The sequence below is a fragment of the Triplophysa dalaica genome, chromosome 17, assembly GCF_015846415.1.
Source record: "Triplophysa dalaica isolate WHDGS20190420 chromosome 17, ASM1584641v1, whole genome shotgun sequence".
Classification (NCBI taxonomy): domain Eukaryota; kingdom Metazoa; phylum Chordata; class Actinopteri; order Cypriniformes; family Nemacheilidae; genus Triplophysa; species Triplophysa dalaica.
In genome coordinates, this window is record NC_079558.1 from 4,994,304 (window position 1) to 5,019,157 (window position 24,854).

Consider the following 24,854-nt stretch of genomic DNA (forward strand, 5'->3'; position numbering starts at 1 on the left):
ATTTAAACGATTTTTATATTGGAATGGTTTTAAAGTTTAAAGAAAAAAGTTCTTATTCAAGTTTGATTGCAAATGAAACTTTAACTTTTGACACAATTTTTGAGTTAATGAAACGTCACTAATACGGCTACATATATCCATGCGTGGCAGCTCTTGGTCTAGTGTGAATATGTAATGAGTTAAAGTGAGGATGGAATTAGTGCGGAAATAGAATCAAGAGAGTACCATCTCCTGTGCACTTCCATCTGCTGTTTAAAGCACACTGACGCTCTGTACCTGCGGTGAGGAAGACTTGTATGTTACCTAGGTAAGACTATCACGTTATTCAACATTATTTGAAAGTGTATAAACTTTTCTTTTACGATTTAATTGGGAAATTGAACGAAATGTTGCTGTTGTCGAACTTAACGGGTGCATCACAAAATCAAGAGGCGATTGTCTAGACGTAATCAAGTCTGTCACATTGTATCAATTCAAAGTTATTTCTTCATTGCTGTAAGTGCACTTAATGTCGCGATTAAAGTCAGTCTAAACAATGCGTCGACGACATATTTAAACTGATTTATTTTAACAGTTTGACGCGGAATTGATGTTTAAAGAAGATATTGATATGCATTTAATCGTTATTTCGGTATCACATGTTTGCGTTCGTTACGTCTCAAGTTTACGTTTTTGAATTCTTTCTGAGCCACCCATAGAGTTCAATTGTGCTTTGATCCTCAAAGTCTTTTCATGTTACGTTTCTGTCAATCCTGTGATTACAGAGAGCCACAGAGAGTTTTACTCAAGCATTTGCAACATCTGCATACACCTGTTTTCTATATAATAAGCATTGTTTTAGCTTGTGTCAAATGTTTTAAATATCAAAATTGTGAGAACTTGTATGGCTCGTAGGCTACACATTGATTTGGCTATTGTAGATCAAAATGTGTTTTATAAGGTTGTACATTTGCTGGTTGTTTCCAAGGTTCAACTGGCTATCACAAATATTACAGAGATAGGGCATCTTTGGTTAACAATCTTAAATAGATGCAATGAAAGTGTTAATCAAATTAGACAAATGAGGAATACATTAAATTAAGAATAAGGAAAAATTGGGAGAGCAAATGCTTTTTATGTCACACTGATCATCCACTTTTGTCACCATGTTAGTCAATGTTATCAAATGGAAGGTATGTGAGGTGCTTTGAAATACGGCAAGATGATTATCAACCTCAAAGAAGTTTCTATAATGGGAAAAAGTTCTGTCTGCTTCCTGCCCATTTTATCACATCTTATCAAGACACGATGTTATCACATTTCTTTTTACAAGTTTAGTTCAACTTTCTTAAATCTCGGAGTCTTTCTAAAGTCGGGAGTCCAAGATATAGCCCAATAGATTGAAGATCATTCTTTCCTATATTCTATATTCAAGAAAGTCTGGCATTCCTAGCATTTCCTCTCTCGAGAGGGGCTCTGTGGGTATCTTTACAAGTCAAACTTTGAGTGAGATCATCAAAGAGTCATTCTCTGAGGACATCGTGGGTCAGAATTACCTAAATAGTCACTTCATATAATTGCAAAGCTGATAAACACGTTGCACTTTATCAGATACCATTTTGCAGACATAACACACACATATGCACCAATGGGACTTTGAAATCCTCTCACGCGTTAAAAAAGGTTTCCACAAAAGGTTTGTTATCATGGCCTATTGAGAAAAGCATAGTAAATGCACAATGGATGCGTCTCTGGCAGGTATGTCTATCCATTAAATGGATTGAAATATGTTGGTAATCCTACTAGTCTTAGCTTGTGCCAAGTCTCTCTTATAACATAGGTTTACATGGTTCGCAGGTAGACTCCGAAATTAAATTCTGTGACCCGTGACGGTGAATAATTCCTCTCGGTCTGGTGTGCATACTTGGCATTTGTCAACAAGTGCTTAATTTAATAAAAGATTGGCTCCTAAAGATGTGATCTTTGACCATGGACTCTGAGAATGTGGCAGGGAGTATTATGGCTGCAGGGTGCCACTCTCGCAGTTACTTGGGTTATAGCTCTGCCTACATCTTTCTCAAAACATAGATGTGTAAATGATTTGTCAGCTGTAATGACATGACTTGTGCTTGTCGGTGAAGTAAATGAGAAGATATCTTGAAGAATGTTTTGATAACCTAACAATGGTGGTACCCATTGACTTGCATTGGTTTTGTGTAGATACTATTGAAGCGAATGGGGTACCGCCTTTTGATTACAAACATTGTTCAAAATATCTTCTTTTGTGTTCTGAATAAGAAATAAAGTCATTCATGTTTGGAAAGACAAGCGGGTGAGAAACTGATGAAAGAATTGTCATTTTTGGGTGACCTTTTCCCTTAAGAGTGGATTTTGGGGGACTTTTATTTGGTGAAATGTATGTTTTTTTTCTGCTCACTATTTTAACAACCAGATTGTTGTCTGGAAGCTTAATAAAAAGAGAGGTAGTAGGAAGTATAATATGTCCTGCTGGCTGGCTGGCAATATTCTCACTTATCAAGCTCCTTCAATGATCAGGTCAGTCCCTCAGTCCCCTTGGTCTTGAAATAGCCCTATAAGTCAACCTGTCTCTTTCCCATCTGTTGCTTGTTTGACCAATGACCTTGATTGTCAATAACAGCGTTTTTACTGCCCTATTAACCTCAACCCTCATATAAGTGAATTCCCAAAAAAAATATTGTTTCCCTTATAATCTCTCACAGATGCTTTTCCATTGTTAACCTTCATGAGCCTTGTTTGTTACAATTGCTCTCTTGAAAGATTTAGATTCTCGTTTTGTTCACAATTCAGGACTCCACGATGCCTTCCAGCAGACGACTGAATCGCATTTTTATGCTCCTGCTTGCTCAAGGTAAGGGATGCGAACCTTTAAACCTGAGGCCAGATTTCAATCCTGAGACAGAGGTCATAGTTGGAGATTTGGTTGATACGGTACCACCTGAAACAAAAATTGTTATAATCATGAAAAACTATTGTGAATATTTGTAATTTATAATCTGTATTTCATTTTCAACCATTTAACATTAAAATTTGAAAGTGGGAATTTTTTAAGCCGGACAAAAAACAAGTATAGCACTCTACTAATTTCGCACATTTACATTTATGCATTTGGCAGACCCTTTTATCCAAAGCAACTTGCATTGCATTATACTATACATTTGTTTCTGACTGTGTGCAATCCCTGGGATCGAACCCATGGCCTTGGCGTTTCCATTGCCATGCTAACCACTGAACTACAGAAATCTTACACACATCACACTAAAGGATGCAAAGTTAACATTTTTCTCTAAATGGTATTTATATTATTTGATTATTTCTACATTGTTGGCTTGCTCAGACCAGGCTTCAATGAAATTTTTCTAGAGGCATTGATTTACTGAATTGAGATGTGTTCTCCCTTGAACATCAACACAGGGTTAACTCGTATGTTCTTCAAGCATTTTTCCCACTACGTTCCTCAGCAGACACTGGACATGTGCCATAAATCTGAGGAGGGATTTAGTCTTTCGGCCGATTAAATCAGTCCAGTAAAACATATCCTGTTCCAAAGCACAACCTGTCAGAGCCCATTATAGCAGAGTTTGGCATTACCCAATATGAGTTGCCAAGTCCAAAAAAGCAGATAGAAGACTAAAGCATTTATGAACATGAAAATTGCAAGCATTGACATCATCTTTTTAAATATTTACCAGTTCTTTGAATATATACAGTAGAATCTTATGTACATAATTACGTAAAGTTTGTTGTTCAGTGCAATAGCTTTAAAGTATGTGGGAACCTTATTGTCACCAAAACAGAACAGTTTTCTGTCAAATTGGGTTTGGTTTGATTTTCTCATCCTTTTAGTTGGACGATATATGGGTTCATAAATCTATTCGCAGCTTGTGTTTGACTTGTAATTAAGTTGTAATTCTTTCAGATTTCACTGCAGGACGTACACACGTGTTCGAAATGTCTCTGAGACACACTCCTGCCTGCTGTTTTACAGGTTTAAAGTTGAAGTACCATAGATTTGTTAAAACGCACGTAAGACAGTGTTTTAGGGGTTAAATGTTATACAGGAACTAGAATTTTACAAATTAAACTGTTCTGTTAGGATTTAGTTTAAAATGACTTTATTTAAACAGGATTTTGTAGTAAATTTAGCTTATTCTTGTGAGACCTTTCAACCTGATCTCACAGGAGTCTGCAGCTGTTTTTTGAGGTGACAAGAAAAGAGCACTATAGAAGCCCCACCCCTAACTCAACATCACTGATGCAAAAGCAAATCGTACTAAAATGATAATTCATGCAAATCAACCAAAATTAGCCACATCGTAAACTATTTTTTGCCGTGAGATTGTGTTGTACTTTGGTGACTCTGGATTAACCAGAACTCCGCCATCAATGAAACCAACAATTTATTGCCCTTATAATTTTTCTGTGAATGTCTCAAAGACCCCTGCCCCTCATCGCACCAGGGGCCCACAGGTTTCTTTTGCCGGGGACTGTTACCATGGCGAGGTGCTGAGAGCGGCCCTGCTCATGATGCATGAGGAGACAAAAGCACATGAACTGTGTGATTCTCCATAAGAGGGTACTTTCCTCCTTGCCCTGGGCTGTTCACATGGCCCCTGACTCTCAATCAACGATTGTATGCGTGAGATAGCACGTCGGTCAGACTCCTGCTCGCTCGAGTGGGAAACACAAGCCCGTTATGGGACAGATCGACTCTTCTCTTGACGTCTAGTGGGCGTTGCTGGAATGCAGATTGCTGTGAATTATCCCCCTCCGAAGGATGTTTAGCACCAGCCGCCTGTCAAAGGGAGCAGGTTCCATAAGGAGCCGTGTCTTGGGGGCAGGGGGTCAACTCTGTTATCTAAGAACTGGGCTCAAATGACTCATTTGTGGAGCCTGTTGTTGACATTGACTGTGCCTGAAGGAGCAGCAGGGTCACTCTCACAAAAACATGGTCAGGTCATATACCCTCCAAAAAGTTATAATTTTGCATTAAAAATTAAGCTTTAAAAATTATAATAAAATATAATACAGTACCATAAAATTCTTATTTTGAGTTGTCATTCTATAAATATATTAAAAAATATATAGATATTATATGATCATTCTTTTGTCAAAGTAATGAAAAATAGGACGTGTTTATTTATTATAAAATAATGCCACAATGTAAAAAAAATCGTCCAGTGTAATCCTATTAGTCCTTACAGTATTTTAAAAGTGACATCATCAGTGTTTTCGCACAATGCATTTTTCGTCTTTCTATTTTGTGCATGTGTGTATATGCAGTTATGAAGGTCTTTGTATCGTTGTATGAATTCTTCTTCCAGTGCTTTCTCTCTCTCTCTCTTTACAGTTTTGTCTAGTTTTGCTGTGCTGGAGATTCAAACAGATCATGAAACCATTATGAAGATCAATGCTGCTGGAGAAAGTGAGCAAAGGCATTATTTTTGTGTTTCTGTGAATAAAATTGTCACTCTCACAGGACCAATACAAAGCAGCACTGTTGTGTTGATGTACAAAAAAGGATGTAAAATGGTTTATATCTGTGAGTAGAATCATTGATCAACGTCTGCATAAGTGTCAGGGATGTCTATTTGTGTGTGCTTCTGCAGACGGTGGCGTGCCGCCTGTATCTAATCATTGTCATTATGACAGACGGCGGGTTGTAACATGACAGCTACATGGATTACAATTTATCCGGTTGACTAGCACAAACTTGTGTAATATGTTTTTGAGTATTTGTCTTTGTTAGAACATGCCACAAGCGACAACTGAACTCCTTAAGATTCCAGAAAATCCCTGCAAGTGTGAATGTACAAAATCGAACGATCCCGGGACAAATTCCTGGACACATTTTCCATGTATTTTCACAGGATCTCTCTATGAAAAGCCTTTAAGTGTGTCAAATACAGGCCTGTGTTTTTCAGTTCACTGCAGTGTTGTGTTTTGTGCATTGTTTTGAGTTAATCCTATTAAGCAGGACTTTTGTGTGCTAAAACATCGGTGTCCATGGTACGATCAGTGGCCATTGCTGGAACTCAGATTATGTTGAGCTCTTGTGTGTTTTCTTTTGTGTGTGTGTGGTTAGTGATGCAGTGCTCCGCAGCCATGGATATTCTCTTTGTGATAGATGGCTCATACAGCGTTGGGAAGGGAGGATTTGAACGATCACGGCACTACATGTTAAAGCTGTGCGAGGCACTTGACATCAACACAGATAAGGTGAGGACCGGCCTATTCGAATGTATATTAAAGGTCCAATGTGTCATTTTTACAGGATCTATTGACAGAAATGCAACATAATATAGATAACTATGTCTTCAGAGGAGTATAAAGAAAGACCTTACATGATAAAGGGTTATGTTTTTTTTTACCTGACTATTTCTATCTACATACACCACAGGTCCCCTTTCATGCAATTCGCCATGTTATTTCTACAGTAGCCCTAAAGGGACAAACTGCTCCACAGAGCGTGTTTTGTAAAAATGTTATCTCCTTCGGCAAAGAAGCATAAACGTGATGACATCTTTGTCCTCTGTCAGCCGCCGTAGTGCTTTGAAAGGGAGGGTTGGAGTGAGCCATTAGTTGCAATTCACAATCTCACCACAAGATGCTGCTAAATTTCATACATTGGACCTTAGAAATTTTACTCAACCTTTGTTGATCCAAAACTAAACTCATTATTGGAGGATTTATCCTATTAATGTTTGAATGACTATAATGTAGATCAATTAAACTGTTTCCTTTTCCTGTGGGTTTTTGGCCAGGTGAGAGTTGGTGTGGTTCAGTGTGGCTCCACACCAAGACTGGAAATCAGTCTAGACTCCTACAACAACAAGGAAGACCTGAAGAAGCGGATGAAGAAAATCCACTATAGGTACAGAGATTAGCACGACGGTGTGTGCCTGTTTATGCATAAGCACTTCCTTTGAGAGGCATACTGGACTGTTTTTATATTTTACATACCACAAGAGTGGATTCCCACCCGATCATAACTTCACAACTTGTCTGTCTTGATCGAACAACTTGGAGTGTAAATGATGGAGAGGAGCTCAGCTGTTCACATGCTTTCTCCTCCACTGGTGCTCATGCCATATCTCTGCAGGAGATAAAGCCGCTTTGTTAGTCTCTGGCAATGAAGAATGTAGATGTTGATCTGTAGGTGAGAAAATCACATAGTTTGAAATATTGTAGACAGGGTCTTACAATAGGCCTATATCATTACTTTAAAATGTTTACATTACCAGTCTAATGTCTAACCAGTCTAACGGAAAAATTGAATTTAAATTTCTTGTGATCTTTGAAACGTTTGTCTAATGGCTTAAATGCTTCAAATTAGATTTGTGGAATCATTTTGTCTACAAAGAAATTGCATTAGAAAGGTCTCGTATAAACATTATTCATTTATGTTTCATAAGCGGTGCATTGAGGAGACATTGAAGGTAAGGAAACTGAAAACTTATTTGTTGCTTAAAGAAGTAGCTCAATTAATAAAAGATTAGACAGAGTCGGTGAGCTGAAAGTTTAGTTTTTAGTTTTATTGTAGTTTTATAAATATTTTGAATAAAGTTTCATTTTTATATTTTTAGTTCTGATGTTAATTAAATTTTTAGCTTTTTAGCTATTTTGATTTTGTCAATTTTATATTTTTTATTTGTTTAAAGGGGTCAAATTGCGTGAATACGTTTGTTTCTGTGTCATTTGCGTGTTATAAGTTGCCCATGCATGTATTAGACACTTTAATTTTTGCAATTTTACGTGTCGGATGAAAGAATGCGTTCTATCTAAAAGCGAATGCCCACATGTACCTACCTAGAAAGCCTCATGTCACCACACCCACACAAATCTACGTCAGTTTGTGGTATGATTTGACTAAGACCGCCCAAATGTATACGCAAGTAAGGTGGGCAAACCTGTCAGTACAATTGCTCTGGAACCTGATGTTCCAAATATGGTAAGAGGCGTTACATTTCCATCACAAGCTTGCAGTATTCCACCAATCACAACGTACTGGTTAACTGGCCAATCATAGCACACCTCACTTTTCAGAGTGATGAGCTTTGTTTAAAAAAATCTGCACATTTCAGAGAGGCGGGGCAAAGAGGAGATACAAACATGCACGGTATGTGGAAAATACAGCGTTTTTTAACCTTAAATCGTGTATACAGTACACGTTGCATTAAATGTAAAACAAACAATACCATTCATTTTAGCCGAGTCAAATGACCCCTTTAATATTTAGTTTATATTTATATATGTTTATTTTTGTTTGGTTTGGTTTGATTATTAGTTTTACTCTTACTCTTACTTTATTTTCAGTTATTAATTTTACTCCCTCAATTTAAACTTCAGTTGCTGTGACACCATTTCTAATTTGAACAGAAATGTTCTTGTAATCTTTAATAACCTTGAATCCTGTCCGTGTTCATTTTCTAACACGTTTATCAAAAGTTACTTAAAGAATGCATTCAATGTACTGTATACATTTTAACTTGTTTGTGTGATTTCTAGGAATAGAACCCATGACATAATGCTAACACATTGAAAAACAAAACTGAATCTTTGTCTATATAATTGGTTTATATCATTCCCTGTCTCTGTCTTGTTTAGAGGTGGCAGCACACAGACAGGTCTGGCTCTCAAGTTTGTTGTGAGGAAGGGATTTTCCAGCATACGTAATTCCACAGTGCCGCGCGTCGCCATCCTTTTATCCGACGGAAAGTCCCAGGGTGCCGTGGAGCTGGCAGCCTCAGAGCTTAAGCAGTCTGGGGTGGTTCTGTTTGCGGTGGGCATACGTTACCCCAGGTAACACACAACATCTCCATGAACACAGCTGGGAATGTATTTTCTAGGATTTTGTGCACATTGCTGATTTGGATCTAATTTAGATGAATGACGCAGCTTAGTGCTCTTTCAGCACCACATGCTTTTGTATCTCTGAATATCAACAATATTGTACTGCGGTGTGTGTTGTATAATATAAAGGTAAATATGCCCGTTTGTAAGTGTGTAAATGTGCAAACATTAATATTCCTCTTCTCATCATGTTTACCTTGAGGTGGGAGGAGCTTCGTGATGTGGCCAGTAGTCCATCTGATGCTCACGTGTTCTTTGCGGAGCACTTTAGCGACGCTGTGAACGGATTGCTCACCGCCCTCACCACCTCATCATTCTGCACAGCCGTTCCTGCAGGTAAAACCCTCACCTGAGGTTCTATCTACAGCTTCTGTGAGATGAATCTGAGCTGCGATGTCTGTGTCGGCAGGGTGTAAGGTGGAGTCATATCCATGTGTGCAGAAAAGCCTGGAAACGGTCAGAGAGCTTCAGGGGAACTTCATGTGCTGGAAAGGGTCCAAAGGATACTCACCATATACCTCCCTCTGCCCTCATTACAGGTAAATGCAAATCACACATCATATTTGGGCCCGAAATATAATTTAAAGCCATTATATAAAAAAACAGAAAGTAGCTTTATTATTATATATAAATATATTATATATATATAATACAATTATACAATTGTTATTTGTATATAGGTATATAAGTGAAGACCAAAACTGTTTGGTTACCAACATTCTGAAGAAATATCTTCATTTTCCCCAAAGAATGAATTATTCAGGTTTAAACTCGACATGAGGGTAGGTAAATGTACATAAGCTGAATTTCTGTTTTTCAGTATCACCAATTTATTAGTAGTATGATTATTGATTTTTTTTATTTTTGTACTGTTCAAATTCTTTGAAGAATCAAAAACTGCCAGTAGGTGGCAGTAAATATCATTTGTTCATTGGATTCACTGAACTCGTCAAGAATGCAGTAAATGACTTTGATTCAGCCAGTTTATTCACTCAACAAACTATTCATTTAGAAAAAAAACCGTTCTGTGGGATCCTCACAGATGCGCAATACTCCTGAGGCGTTCTAGGTCATGTTTTCGTCAAACTGTATGAAAACAGACTATAGAATATAGGCCTATCGTAACATATATGTATTATTTATTTAACTGTTGTATAAAAATCAACATTACAAGTTTCTGGATAAAAATAGCACTGTATGACATTGCGCTTGTGTGATTGCATAACTAAATAAATTTGAGAAATTTGAGCTCATTCAGTATAATCTTTCATTTAAGACTCTTTCTGACAGTATTGTATTTTATATCACAAAGTAAGTTGTTGCCAATAAACTGTATAACATTTAAAATGACGTCTGGGGCGGGCGGGTGTGTTAAAATGTTTAAACGCATACATTTTCCATAACTCGTTAATTACAGTATCATTAACTCTAAAAACGTGTATGAATGGCCTAGAAACATCTTGTTTAACATTAAACTGGTTTCTTTCACTTGTGTGTTTACAGGTATAGTAGAGTTTACAAGCAGCACCCTGTGGTCTGTCACAGAACAATATGTCCAGGTAAGTCACATCTAATTAGATTACTGCAGTGATTTCATATCTTGAAATAATAAATATTACTGATTATCTCGTCTCTCTTTAGACCCCTGCGACTCACAGCCATGTCAGAACGGAGGGAAGTGTTTTTCCGAGGGCCTTGAGAAATACCGCTGTGAATGCCCCGCGGGCTACGGCAGTGACCCCAACTGTGGTGAGTTAAAACTCATTTGCTTGTCCTCCCACACTTCCAGGTTCCAATAAACTGCTTTCTCGAGTTTACTACGCTATTTGTGTGTCTGGATTGTGTTTCTCTGATGTTTTATTCAGCTTGTGGTTTTACATTACATCGTGGCTCAGCTTTCAGCCTATGGTTGACCGAAACAAACCTAAATCCCTCAGATGTATTATGTCCTTCTGATGCAATGGATAGTTTCATTATGGTAATAAAATCACTTGTTTCCTGTTTACAGGAAATAACAGAAAGAAACCTTGTGTGCAGTGATATGCAACCAATCCTGTAATCTAGTACTGTAGCAAAGTAATTTAATTTTTATATTTAAATGATTATTTATTCATAAATAATATAAGTATTGATTAATGTTAATGTTTTATTGTATATTAATTATTTTAAATTAAAACAACTCGACAGTTATTGATTCTTTGCGGATGTCAGTTGGGCACCATCTATAGACCATGCTATAATGCCCTTGAATGATGCCTAGGTCAGAATCCAGAGACTGCGAGTTAATGCTAAGCAAACAGTTTAACGTCTTTCCCTGAGAATTTACTATATTGTTTCTTAACGATAGGCATCTCACATTTTATAATTTTAAGGAGTGCTAAAGTTATATTTTCACAGAATGTTCTTTACATTATGTAAAATGATTTTATTGAGGGAAAAAAATACATAAACGACAAAGATGACTTTAGTTGGGTTTTCACAGGCAGGGTCACAAATGTTCACAAAACTGTCGCAAACTATGTTGGATTGTCACTCAGATATTGGCACTGAATGTTTTATGATATTGTCATATATGTACTAACATAATATGAATACTACGATGGTTGTGAATACCAATGCCAAATTTTTTATCTACTTGAAAGGGATAGTTCCAAAAAAGTTTAATCTGTTATAATTTACTCACCCTCTTGTCATTAGAAACCAGAGTTAATAAAGTTTTGATTTTAGTTTTATTGATATATTTAAAATTCGCTTTATTAAATCTATTATTTTAAAAGTTTTATCAATTTTGGCATATGCTTTTGTCATTTTTTTATTTTTTATGTTGCTATATAATATTCATTAATAATTCTGTTTTAGTTGTATTTCAGTTTTTGTTTATTATTATTATGATTTCAGTGCTTAAAACTTTTCAATTTAATTTTGAGGCAACCTTTCAATTTATCCTTTAGTTAAGTTCCCATAATTTATAGGTCGGTATCTTTTTTTGATTTTAATGAACAGAGACGTTTTCAAAGTTTTAATTTGAGTAAACTTAAATAACCTTGTTACAAACCTGATTGAAGATATTTTGAAGAATTGTGGTAAAGAAACAACGGCAATAACCGTTCACTAAACCACAAAGCCAATGGAAGTGAATGGATACCGCTGTTGTTCGGTTACTAACATTCTTCAAAATATCTCTTTAAATAACAAGAGGGTGGATAAATGATGACACAATTTTCATTTTTGGGTGATCTGTCCCTTTAAAGGTGCTATTTTTGGTCGTTTAATGTTAGCCTACAAAGCCAAGTGCTCCTTTATTTTTTAGCCTGAATCTGTAACACATACATTTCGAACAGGGTTGTGTAATAAGATTCAGGGATGATAGATGTCAACAGTGCCCCTGACGTCCATTGTAACGCTGACATTGAATACTGGCCAATCGGAATATCCTCCTGCCATCACTCAATGTGAATAACATCACAGGAAGAGGTTACATCAGATGACCTCAATTATCTCCAGTGTAGAAGACAGACCTTTTTTGTTTGTTTATGGTGCACTTTTGTCTCTGAATATGTGAGTAAATGGGAATAAAGAAGATATGGAGTGTAATCTCTTGAATCACATGATCCTTTCTTTGATCTTCAAAAGAAACAAGAGATGCAATGTTAGCATGTCCTTTGTTACCCACATACATGTCAATCAGCACGGCTCTTAACCGCATCTTCTCCTCCAGCTCCCGTTCTGAGCTTCGACTGCACCGTGGACGTTCTCTTCCTGGTGGAGGGCTCCTCAGCTCTCACACTTGAGGGCTTCTTGCGGTTCAAGTCCTTCCTCAAGCGTTTCATGCAGGCCGTGCTGAGTTCCGACACCCCAGTGAAGATGGGTTTGGCCCAGTACGGCAGTGACGTGAAGATGGAGGTTAAAATCGGAGAGCACAGAGACCCAGCGAAGCTGATTCAGGCGGTCGAGGGTATGCAGCACCAAGGTGGACAAGCCAAGACCGGAAATGCTCTTCGACACATCACACGCCACGGTTTTCAAAGCTCTCCCATCTTCGCCGACGTCCAGGACGACCTGCCGCGAGTGGTGGTGCTGCTCGCGGGAACGCCGTCGGTGGACCCCGTGGTGGAGCCGGCAAAGTACGCCCGAGACAGAGAGATCTTCATCATCGGCGTGGCACCAGAAGGGATGCGGACTGAGATAAACAACATCACCGGTAACCCCCAGCGCACCATCACTTATCAGTCACCGGATAGATTGAGCACTAAGATCCCAGAACTCCGAGCCAAAATTTGCAGCGTGGACAACCAGGGTAGATATCTGATGTTTGTAGGAAATTTGACTTAAATTTGACATTTCTGTTGTCATATTCAATCTATTGTCTAATAACAGGTTGTTTGGGTCAAGCGTTGGATCTTGTCTTCGTACTGGACGCCTCCAGCGGTGTTGGGAAAGACAATTTCGTTTACCTTCAAGACTTCGTACGAAGCACCTCTGTGCAGTTTGACATCAATCGGGACTTGGCTCAAGTTGGGCTGGTGGTCTACGGAGGGAGACCTGTAACAGTCTTTGACCTGGACAAATATGATTCGGGCTCCGCTGTGCTCAAGGCAGTGGGAGATGCGTCGTATCTGGATGGGAAGGCATCGACCGGCTCCGCCCTGCTTCATGTCCACTCCAGCAGCCTGACGGTGGGGAAGGGGGCACGGCCAGGGGTCAACAAGGCCGTGGTGGTGTTGACCGACGGGACGGGGGCGGAGGATGCTGCAGTTCCCGCCCAGAAGATCCGTGATCGGGGCGTGTCTGTGTTTACGATTGGCATCGGGGACACACAGCAGGAGGTTCTCCTCCGCATCGCTGGCTCTGAAGATCACATGATCTCTGTGCCTTCATACGATGACTTAAAATATTCAGAGGATGTGCTGGTGCAGATGGTGTGCGCAGGTGAGGCAGGATGAGCTCAAATATTTTACATAGACAAAAAACATGAGATTGTAATTGTTTGGTGTAATTCTGTTTTTCTCTACAGATGTAAAGAAACCGGTTAATCTGTGCAGTCCAAACCCCTGTATGAATGACGGTGTGTGTGAACTGTCCAACGGCAGCTATCGCTGTGAATGCCAGGGATGGAAAGGCCCCCACTGTGAAACAAGTCAGTATCTATAACTAGTAACGAGTGCATTATTTTGTTTTTGATTTTAGGGTAAGTAAATACATTATGTTTGTACACTACAAGGTCAGATAAGTGTATATAGGATTTCGTTTTTACAACTTTTGTAGTTTAGTACAGTGTTAAAAAAACATGTTTTTAGATGATGATAGTGTATCATATCGAGTAATGCGGTCACCGCTGATTTTCTCATAACAAAATTAAAAATTAAATAAACCGTAAAAACATTGCATGAATATTTTTTATGTTTTTGAGTAAAAAAATATTTTAAAGTTCATCAGGATATGTTTTAAGATATTTTTATTATTATTAAATTATTATTATAGAAATTATTATTTTCTAACCGCTTGGCAAGTTTTTTTTTTTCAATTTTGTTTGAGTTACAATATTCACACTGTTCTCTCTGAAAGATGGGTGAAATTATGCTTGTCTATAATTGCGTCGTTGTTTAAATATACTTAATTTACTCGAAGACTACCCTGAAACTATAAATTAAAAGTATATTTTTGTAGAAAACAAAGATTTTCTACTCATCGTGCTGGATTTTCGTAAATATTTGCCTTTGCTTATGCTGTGATATGTTTATTCCTTTGTGAATCCTATTCATTTCATAATTTGAAGTTTGTCAGATAGCAAAGTTGTCCGAACATATTTCTTTTATTTTACATATTTGGTAACACTTATATTGATAGTCGACTTGACATATTTTACAATTTATAAGTCACTTTGCACCTTCTTGGCAACTACCAGTCAGTTAAGCATAAGTAGACTATCTATCTAATATCGTATAACAATTTCCTAGGCTAGTATCTCAAAAACTTTGCAATTCTTTGTCAACTTGTTCTCCTAACCTTAACCTGGGCTATCAAAATAAAGTGTAACCCAGATTATATTATATATGCATGTTTATTTTATCACACATGTATTTTTTTTTGTCAGGAATCAGAGAGCAGCCGTCCAGAGGAGATCTCCCCAAACCTGCAGCTCTGAGGCGTCGTCTGCACAAGAGTGAGAAAGAGCAACTGCAACGCTATCGAGCGCATCGCAGGAGACACATATCCAGAACACAGAAAACATAAACAGATCAACGTACAAGTATCTGTCCTACATCATGTATATAACCAGACAGAGCCACAGTTCAGTAAAACAAGATCTTCTCCATGAAAATAGCAATAGCTTGACAAACAGGAGACATTACTGCAGCTAAGGAAGTTCCAACACTAACAGTGTTCGTTCTCTAAACCAACCGTTACTTCATCTTCTCATGACATTCCCTCATACTTTTCTTAAGCACATACTGACCTGTGGTGAACTCTCTAGACAACACTCCAAACAAAAAGTGTATCTGTTATTGCATAAATTGTATTATTTGGTGCCTTAAATTGATTATTTTATACATATACGCAAACAACATTAAGGGTGTGGTAACAGTTTGTGAGAATATCAGAGGATTGTGTTTGAGGGAGTATTGGAGATCCTGAACATGTTTTCTATCTGTTTGTGATCTGTTTTTGAAAAGCTTTGTGTTACAGCTTCTTTAAGAGGCTCAATTGTCATATTTATTTCTTATTCTCAGTGGTTTAGCCTACTGTTAAACTATTTTGTTATAAACCTTGAATTTATAGTGAATCCTCCTTACCAGTAATTTTGTTTTAGTGCCACCTATTGGAGAAACTGCAGTTATGTTTTTACGATTTAAGGTTTGTCTAGTTGCACAATTTTTGTAAGTAAAAACTTTTATTTGCATAAAAAGTGCACGTTTCAGCTAGGATACAACAACACTGAACAGATATGTAATATATATTCACATCTTGGCTACCAGCATACATGAACCAAGCTAGAATGTACCACATGTATCAGATGTACCAAATGGGTTATTTTAAGGTTTTCATGGTGATTTAAACACGTCGTGATTTTCAAATCCATGTATTATACAAAATGTTTCCATACATCCCTTCCTGTTTCTTACATAAAAGTGACTTCAATAAAAACAGTTGTCCAGTGGCATTATCTGGCAGGGTAACATAGTCAGGGATTGTCAGCAACAAAAATTTGTTGGATCAGCTGCCTGCAAGCACACAGTACCATCTCAGCCTCTGAGAAACAGATATAAGGGGAGGTGTGGCTTCAGAGAGGCGGAGCCTGCAGGTTATTGGGCACGCCCTCTCTTCCTCCTTCCCTCAAGCATTTGCCTTAGCAGTCCTTTGAGCTTTGGATAAAAAGTCCTTTTAGTCTTTCTATTCCCATCCACTAAGTTGTAGATTTTTTCTCCCATTCCTGCAAATAAACAATATGAAAGAATTGTGTATTTAGATCATATAACTATTGTGAAAACGTGTAAAGAAATATACTACTATGGGACAGTGATGTTATCGGATGGTTATGCTTTATACTATAATACACCATGCTACAGTGTTGCATAGGCATCTTCGAAAAATACCACAAAAAATACCATGGTACATCTAAAGACAAATGCTTTTCTTCAAATTTAGAGATGAGACAATCGATTCTTAAGTGAATTCTAACCTTGGCTTTCTGCATAACATTTCCTTTGCTGGACGCCTTGACGGACATGGGTCTGTTCTTCAACACTGTGGCAGAGTTGACAGGCGAATCTCCGTTGTTGATGGGGATATTCGGAGCAGGGGAGGAAACAGGTGCTGTCTTAGGCTATAATACATAATATACAACACAAATTAGCTTGTGTAGTTGATGCAGAATACAGATACCATACACTAACTGGAAACAAAAACCTATTATTAAGTGTGTAAACTAGTAGGCTTAAACTGAGAAGTTGCTTTTTAAAGGGACAGTTCACCCAAAAATAAAATGTATTTACTCACCCTGGAGTTGTTCCAAATCTGCATACATTTCTTTGTTCTGATGAACACAGAGAAAGATATTTGGAAGAATGATGTAACCAAACATTTATTGGTCACCATTGACTACCATAGTAGGAGAAATTACAAAAGTAGTCAAAAGTGCCTCAGAGCTGTCTGCTTTCCTACATTCTTCAAAATATCTTCTCATACGTTCAACAGAACAAAGAAATGTATAAAGCAAACTTTCCTACTAAGTTCAATGGTGGTCATGATGGTCTCTTTGGTTACAAGCATTCTCCCAAATATCTTTCTCTGTGTTCATCATAACAAACACATTTATACAGATGTGGAACAACTTGAGGGTGAGTAAATTCATTTTCAATTTTGGGTGAACTGTTCCTTTGGGTCTATAAAAACCTGTGTTCTGTTAACTTACTGTTGGAGTTTCCATTAGACTGCTATCTACAGTGGTGCCCAATGTAAAGGGTCCAGCTTCCACTTTTCTCAAATTCTCCTTTACTTCCATCAGTCGAAGCTCAACCTCCACCCGCCGGTGCTCCGCCTCACGACACGTCTCCTCCATTTGCTTCAGACGTGCCTCCAAAGAAGCTTGCCGGTTGGAGTCTGCGTGAGCAACAGTTTAAACAATGTATCAGCATATCACATGCACAAGAGCATTGTAGTATTAAACACTATAATGTTTTTTTGGACCATTTATGAAAAGTGACATTCTGATGCCCTAACATCGTTCATTTCATTATTTATTAGTCAACTATTTGCTTTACAAAAAACATTTGTCAACAACTGTTTTTACGTGTACAGTTCAACAATGCCACTAGGGGAGCTGCAGTACCTTGGCAGGAGTTCAGTTCCTCTTTCACCTCCCGTCTGTCCTTCCTCAATGCAGCGAGAGTGTTTTTCACATCCTCCCTCTCTCGCTCCAGTCGGTCCCTCTCGTCCGTGTATAGTCGTACATCAGCCTCTGTCCTGTTCTTCCCTAACTTCCCCTCCACTGATCCCGGGCCTGCTTAACAAGTGGAAATATGCACGATCTTAAAATAACGATCCACTTCCACGCCACAAACAACAGCGTTATGAATAAATACAGTTTTGTGGATCCGTTAGGACGTTTTGAAGCTGACGGCCCTCACCCGCTGCAGAGAATTTGAGTTTGTCTAGAAGTCTGTCTGCACTGGTTGCTCTTTTTCTGGGGTTGGGTGAAAACTGGGTCGTGTGTGAAGATGTTTGGGGCTGGGATGGCAGTGTGGAGGATGAGGTCTTTTTCAGGCCTTCATGACAGATTTTCTGAACCTGGACGTGCAGACTTGGGGTGAGGTGGCATCTGGGAGTTCTATTGGAGACTTCGATGGGGGATCAGGATGCTTTGTGCTGCTTGGCGATGAGTCTTTGTCTTCAGGCTGTTTTACATGAAAAATAATCTGTTTTAAAGTTGAGACCTTTATACAGCCATTAAAATCCAAAAACAAATTTTGCAAAAATGCCTGATAAAACTTAGTTAATAATTATTATGCAATTAAATTCATGTGAAGTGTGTTAACTGTCAAGTCATAATTCATATGCACCTCATTGGCAGGGTGAGGATGCTCCTCCTGTTGAACAGCCGATGGGCTGGACTCCGTCTGGGGCGACACCCTGCCCGGGCTCGTGTGCAGGAAGGAACGAACCGGGATCAGATCCAGATATATTCTGTCCTTCTCGTTCTGCTCTGTGTTTAACGTAAGCTCATAGCAGTTGTCCTGATCCTCTTGAACCTCCTGCGGCCGGACAGAGTGAAAACATTATTAGAAACTGAAGGTTACAAAAGTCAACACTCTCATACCAATGACTTCCTGTTCCTATATTATTTCTGGCAGATTGCTTAAGTGAAGGCTCTGACTCAGAATAAACACAGCTGTTTGCAGGGTGGGACGTTTTTTACCCACCTCTTGCTCATTATCTATGGATGCCACGTCATCGTATATGTCATCGCAGGTTTGAGGGTCTGATGGAGGGCTGTCTGTATACGTATTGGGCTCGGAGTACCTCCTCTGCATCAGACTGAGAAGCACAAACACACCTCCATAAGGAAAGCTAAATCTATCTTGAACACTATATAAAGCCGTTATACAGTGGGTACAATTTCAGATCAACAGGAAGTGACGTACTACATGGATGTCCTGGCAGCATTGACAATACTGGATACCCTCTCGGAGTTCACATAGTCGTATGTGAGGTCTTCCGGGTCTGTTTTGGTGCCTGTCTGAGAAAGTATGAGCCCTAGCCAGTGGCCCATATCGGCAGAAGATTTGCACTGGGAGGAGAGAGAATTACGTAGAATTAGAAGTGTCGTGCTTGTTTATAAGGGGAAAAAAACTGCGATCCTGTCCCACAGGGTGCCTTTGGTGAGATCAGACGTAACCAAATGTTTTATTTATAAAAATGTTGTGGTCTAGTGATGTGATATTTCTTAAGTGAGCTAAAACACGATTCACTTTTTTAATAACACAAACAAAAAAGTTTGTCCCATTATCATGCTGTATTCTTGACTGTAGATGGCAGTCATGTCTAAGTTTCTATCTGGCTACTGAATCATCCCTTAGACTATTCATTCTGAGAAGTTACCATTTTGTTTCTACGGCTTTTGTGTATTGAGAAATATTGGAACTGAAAACAGATGATAAACAACTAAAGAATGAAAATAGGAAATGGTATGTTTATCTGTTTACATAGTGTACCTCATGATTCATTTGGATGTTCATACCTTCGCTTTCCAATTTACAAAAAAAATTGAGCAAAATATAAACATCAGATTTTATGCCGGAAGTCCCATTCGCCTACTCACTTCAAGGGTGGCGAGCTCTTCTCCGTCCATCTGGATGCGGAATGAGTAGAGATGCTCAGGGCTGGGGTCCGGCAGCACCATGCACCCCTCCAGAGGCACCGGCTGCTGGGCTACTTTGGTCTTGTACTTATCATTGTAGATCCAAAGCTGTCTGTTCTGTATTGAGCACCATCGGTTTTTCCACTGCAGGTTCACCAGAACATGAAGATAACCTGTAACAGAGACGGAGAGATTAATGTAGACATATTCTTTTCAACTGATGATTCATTTGATAATGCAAAGATGCTAATTATTGACTACCTGATGTATCCAGTGCCTTATCCGGGCTCTCCAAAGAGGAAACCTTCTTTTTCCCGATGTTCATGAAGTTACTTAACTTGCCATATTTCTTCTTAACTAAGGATTCATTTACAAAACTAAGTATTAGTTGATGAAACGTTAAAGGCACGATTGTACATTTGAATAGTTGTGTATAAAACAATTGAGGGCAATATTCATGTAAATGAATGAGTGGTTTCACCATCTTTGTTCTCCAGGTTCTCAGCGTGACTGTCTGTGCTGCTTCCGCTCTCCGATGCCACCGAGAACCTCTCACTATGTTCACCCTGATAGAAGACACTTTTTAGCTCTGATGCTAAGGCATTTATATCCACTTCATTAAAAACTTTTCAAACCTTAGTGCAGATGAGTGTCGGGGTGTCAGTCACATCAGATCCCGCAGTGTTTTTAGGACTGATTTCCTGAATCGCCTGATAAAAACGGAATGAGGATGTAAATGCCGGTCTGACTGCAGAAACCAGGCACTGATAACATCTGTATGGGTTCATGGCTCTCACCTTAAGCCACTGTTCGGCCTGATCTTTGCTTTGCAGTCCCAGGACGATGGCTTCTCCACTCAGCGGTGTGATTTTTAACTTGTGTTCTTTCCGCTTTGTTTGTTTCTCTTTGTAGGTGACACTGCAGCCCAGCAGACTGATATCCAGCAGCGGTATCTGATCCTTTGAGCTCTTGTAGCACTGCACATAGTAGCAAAACACATTTTTTGCTGTTGTTTCAGAGGTGGGAAATGGGTGTCTCTCACAATGATGAAGCAATGATGTCACTTACCAGGAGACGATGTTCACGAATGACGCACAGCTGTTTGGCCCACTGGCCGAGCCACTTCTTTCTCCAGAGAAGGCACAGATGCGGGCGTCTTTCATTAGCTCGATGGAAGCCTCTGTGGATGGCCACTGGTGCTGCGCTGTGGACTTTCCCTTCGTCGCTTCCTCCTCATCGTACGATTCGTATGAACTGCTCACTGCATCTATATCTTCTGCATGAAATGAGTCAGAAATAATCAGCGTTGTTTGTTGAACTGCATGTGCTTTTGGATAGCACCAAAATATTCACAGATTCTAAGATCTGGACTTTTTCTTTTCAGTTCAACATTGCAACATTGGACACTTAGAAGAAACTGTTCAACCATTTCCTCTTTCGACACAAAGATTAAATTGGCAACAAACAATAAATATTACTATGTCATAAATGGTCTATCACTTCTGCACTACATTCTGAGTCTTATGAGCCTATGGATTTAAACTAGCGATTCAATGATATGATCATAGTGTTTAACCACACAAAATGACAAGATGCAGTATATAACTTAAATCATTTCAATCTGTTTCTTGAGTTTTTGTAAGACTTTCGAAGACTTGGAGTATACAGCCGCGGAAAAATTGAAAGACCATTTCAAAATTATTTTTAGATTTTCTGAATGTAATATATATATATAGGGAGGTGTTTAGGTAAAAGGTCTGTGTACTTTGGCGTCCATTCGTTTTTCTTTTTTTAACCATGACGAGAAAAATAAAATATAAACGGTTGTTGTATTTTAAGCAAAAAAAGTTACATTCAAAATTTTGAATTAGAACTGTATTCAGAACATTCTACGAAAAAAATGTATATTGACTTATTTTCAGATTTTTGTTTATGACTTTGCACCTTACTTTACATTTATAAAATACACAAATTAATATCGAATAAAAGCGAATTGTACTAGTTTTCTGAGGCCAAATTATTGACCCGGAAATATTTTTTCCCGCACCATTGAATGCGAAACACCATGTCTCTGGAACCGTACAGAGAAGTGATTTTGGACATGATTTTAAAACACCACACACACAAGGACATTGCTGAGCATCTGTCTCAAATTGGTGTTGGGCGAGGTTGTTCGGCGAGGACTGTTAGAAGATTTTGTGCCAGTCATGGTGTGAGACGGGAGGTTTCCGACACTCAGCTGGAGATAGCTGTACAAGAAATGTTCCGGGTCAACTCAAATAAAATGCAAGAATCAAAAATTGCATTTTTGTAAAACTGAAAAAATAGTTGTATACCAATAATTTGATTTTCATTTATAAAATAACTTTAAATAAGAAAATTTACTTTGTTTGTGGTTAATCTCTCCATTAACTTGAAAACAAATATAAAGAAAAGCACATTTTTTGTTTTTTATATAGTTGTTAAAAAAAGAAAAACGAATGGACGCAAAAGTACACGGACCGTAAAACCATGCCTTTGTTTCATTTTGTGAACTACTTACAACATTTCTACCAAATTTCAAATAAAAATATTGTTTCTATTTTCATTTATTTGCATAAAATGAAAACTGGAGAAAAGATGCTCTTTATTTTTTTCACACCTCAAATACTACAAATAACAGGTTCGTGTTCATTAGCGATAACACAGCAATACTTGTATGTGTATTTACATAATTGATAACATTATTTGATAACCTTGATTTGAATCACAGCTTTTATTTGTCTTGTCATGCTGTCAGTCTTTCACATTGCTGTTGGATGACTTTTCGTCACTCCTGAGGTTTGAGTTTGCTGAAATTCAACAGACACTGGACTGCAATGACCCCAATACATCTAGAAATGCTGATACAATGAAAATTTGGAATGCTCTGCTAATTTTTCCCGCAGCTGCAGCTGTTTATTTCCTGACTACTTTGACTACTTTAATGAAACGTATGTTCTTTGCGTCCTATTAGAAGCTTGAAGAATAAAAACTCATTCATTAAATTAGAAAAAAAAGAATACTGGTTAGGAACAGCGCTTCATTTTTGGGTGAACCATTTTTTAGTTGGGCAATATAGACTTTTCAGAAATTTTTAAGTAAACAGCATCTGACTTCTCAAACAAGGGTTTAGTCTACATGAAGGTTTTTGCATGCTTGATTAAAAATAAGCAAGAAAAAAAACAAGAGGAAACACAAAACTGTTCAAGAGGAGGTCCATAGAAAAATAAGAACAGATCGTGATTTTATATGTGAAGCTTATAAAGCAGTAAGCGCATGCAAAGTAGTGATCTCAAGCTTGGACACGCTGAACATTGAGGTTTCTGATGAATGTGTTCCAGAGCCATGCAATAAAGTTAATGTTTGTTAGTTTTCTCTCCTAAAGAGAGAAAAGAGAGATAGATACCCCTAAAAATCACAGGATAGTTCACATTGTTCGAAGCATCGACACGATTCCTGGCACCTGTGATGATGGCAAAGCAGCCAAAATCTACAAAAACACAGGAGGAGAATAAGGGAGGAATTGTAAAGGGGGAGGAAGAGAAAAAAATAAAGGTGTGAAGAAACAGAGCATATAGGTTTCGAGTTCCAATGTAATGTGACACATGACAGAATTCTATATAAACTTGTGGCTTATTGGTTTCTTCATATTATTATGTGCATCATTTGTGCAGTCACTATTTCGTATCACAGCTGTGTGATAATGCCACTGTATGATTTGACTAGAAACAGGCGTCATGTGATGCAGATGATTGTGAATGATTGTCCTCTCACTAGGCTGAACTTTGTAACCCCAGCCAAATGCCCAATCACAGTTGGCCCCATTTCCTGGGCTCAAGCTCAATGTTTCGTCACTGTATGTCCAGAGCCAGATGACCGGTTAGTGTTAAACAAAGAGCATCACTGTTCTGTTTTCTCTGCCTGCAGGGTTCTGTGCCACAGTAAAGCTGGGTGGGGGTGTCCGAAAACTGAGGCCCAAATTTAGAGATAGTGGTGCTCGGTTGTATGAGGCAGATTACAGTGGCATAGAGGCTGAGCTTTATACAGTTTCATAGGAAGTTAACTTCCTGTCTGTGTTTGGTTCTAATATAACAGCTTATTCATTCATATTACAATTGTGTTGTATATTAATTGCACTAAAAATGTTATTAAAACTACTCAACAATTATAGATTCTTTGCGGAGGTCTATTGGAAGTTAAGTTTGGGCCACATGACTTTATTATAGCATTGACGCTGAAACGATCGACAGTAAAACAGATTGCTCACTAACCACAAAGTACCAAGAAAAGGTCTTAGGCTATGGACAAATCAGCAACTTTGTCTTTAGAAATATCCTTTCATGTAGTTTTTATCCTTTTATGCATAGACGTCACAACAGCTTGCGGCTATCAAGATGACATTTCTGCATAAACATTGCTTTTGATAGCAGAGTTGCACATTCTGTAGTTGCAAGTGACGAACATATGTGTATGGATAAAATGGTTAAGTATTGACTTTGGGCAAAGTGTAAATAATAAAAGATTTAGTTACGCATATTCAAAGTGACTTGCAATGCGATGTAGATATAAATTTTCTTTAGCTTGGGTGTTCTCCTGAAATCAAATCCATCACTTCGTCATGACTAATGCCAGTTGAACAAGAAAACCCAGATAAAACATATTTAATGTTTAAATCATTTGAACTCAAGCCAGTGAAATTTCTATTTGGGCGGGGTTTACAGAGAGAGTGACCAGCCCAAAACAGAAACTTAGCAAATAGGACAATAGTTGACTCATTGTGGATTTTACTTTACTTTACATGTAAATTATCTTGTTAAGACGCTGATTAAGATACATTAGGACCTCATTATGTAATGCAAATGACCTACCATTGATGGTGGAGTCATAGGGTTGAGCTTCTTCATAGTAGCCTTCGGTTTCTAAACACGCTGGAGCAGGAGTGGGTGGAAGAGGAAAGGGTTCCCTCCCGATGTTGCTCTGAGTGATAAAGAACAAGAGATATGATCATCATGTCATTGCTCTTGTAAGTATAATATATCACGATGCTATTTTTGCAGAACTGAAAAGATCAGGCTAAAACTTGTAATGCATGCTGGTCTTTTCA

The 24,854-nt window shown here is 38.3% G+C and overlaps 2 protein-coding genes across 3 annotated transcripts in view; one reads left to right on the forward strand and one right to left on the reverse strand.

Annotated features, from left to right (window-relative positions):
- Positions 1–215: 215 nt before the first annotated feature.
- Positions 216–15,121, forward strand: vwa2 (von Willebrand factor A domain containing 2). Of its 2 annotated transcripts, none has more exons than XM_056771041.1 (14): positions 216–307; positions 2,809–2,869; positions 5,369–5,443; positions 6,104–6,237; positions 6,783–6,892; positions 8,626–8,820; positions 9,074–9,207; positions 9,281–9,410; positions 10,375–10,430; positions 10,513–10,620; positions 12,590–13,168; positions 13,249–13,800; positions 13,886–14,008; positions 14,966–15,121. In XM_056771041.1, the coding sequence occupies exons 2-14, from the start codon at positions 2,818–2,820 to the stop codon at positions 15,103–15,105; spliced, it is 2,388 nt and encodes a 795-aa protein (XP_056627019.1). In that variant the 5' UTR covers positions 216–307; positions 2,809–2,817; the 3' UTR covers positions 15,106–15,121. The 2 variants fall into 2 exon arrangements, with proteins under 2 accessions (XP_056627019.1, XP_056627020.1); XM_056771042.1 differs by having other exon boundaries at positions 6,146–6,237.
- Positions 15,122–15,143: 22 nt separating this feature from the next.
- The window catches only part of afap1l2 (actin filament associated protein 1-like 2), a 30,073-nt gene continuing 20,362 nt past the window's right edge, over positions 15,144–24,854 (reverse strand). The window contains 17 exon segments of the mRNA XM_056771044.1: positions 15,144–16,303; positions 16,553–16,696; positions 17,285–17,472; positions 17,702–17,875; positions 18,000–18,182; positions 18,185–18,287; positions 18,432–18,623; positions 18,792–18,906; positions 19,014–19,159; positions 19,691–19,902; positions 19,991–20,086; positions 20,211–20,295; positions 20,365–20,439; positions 20,527–20,706; positions 20,798–20,865; positions 20,868–21,005; positions 24,619–24,727. Coding sequence (XP_056627022.1) covers positions 16,277–16,303; positions 16,553–16,696; positions 17,285–17,472; positions 17,702–17,875; positions 18,000–18,182; positions 18,185–18,287; positions 18,432–18,623; positions 18,792–18,906; positions 19,014–19,159; positions 19,691–19,902; positions 19,991–20,086; positions 20,211–20,295; positions 20,365–20,439; positions 20,527–20,706; positions 20,798–20,865; positions 20,868–21,005; positions 24,619–24,727 — 2,235 coding nt within the window. The 3' untranslated portion in view covers positions 15,144–16,276.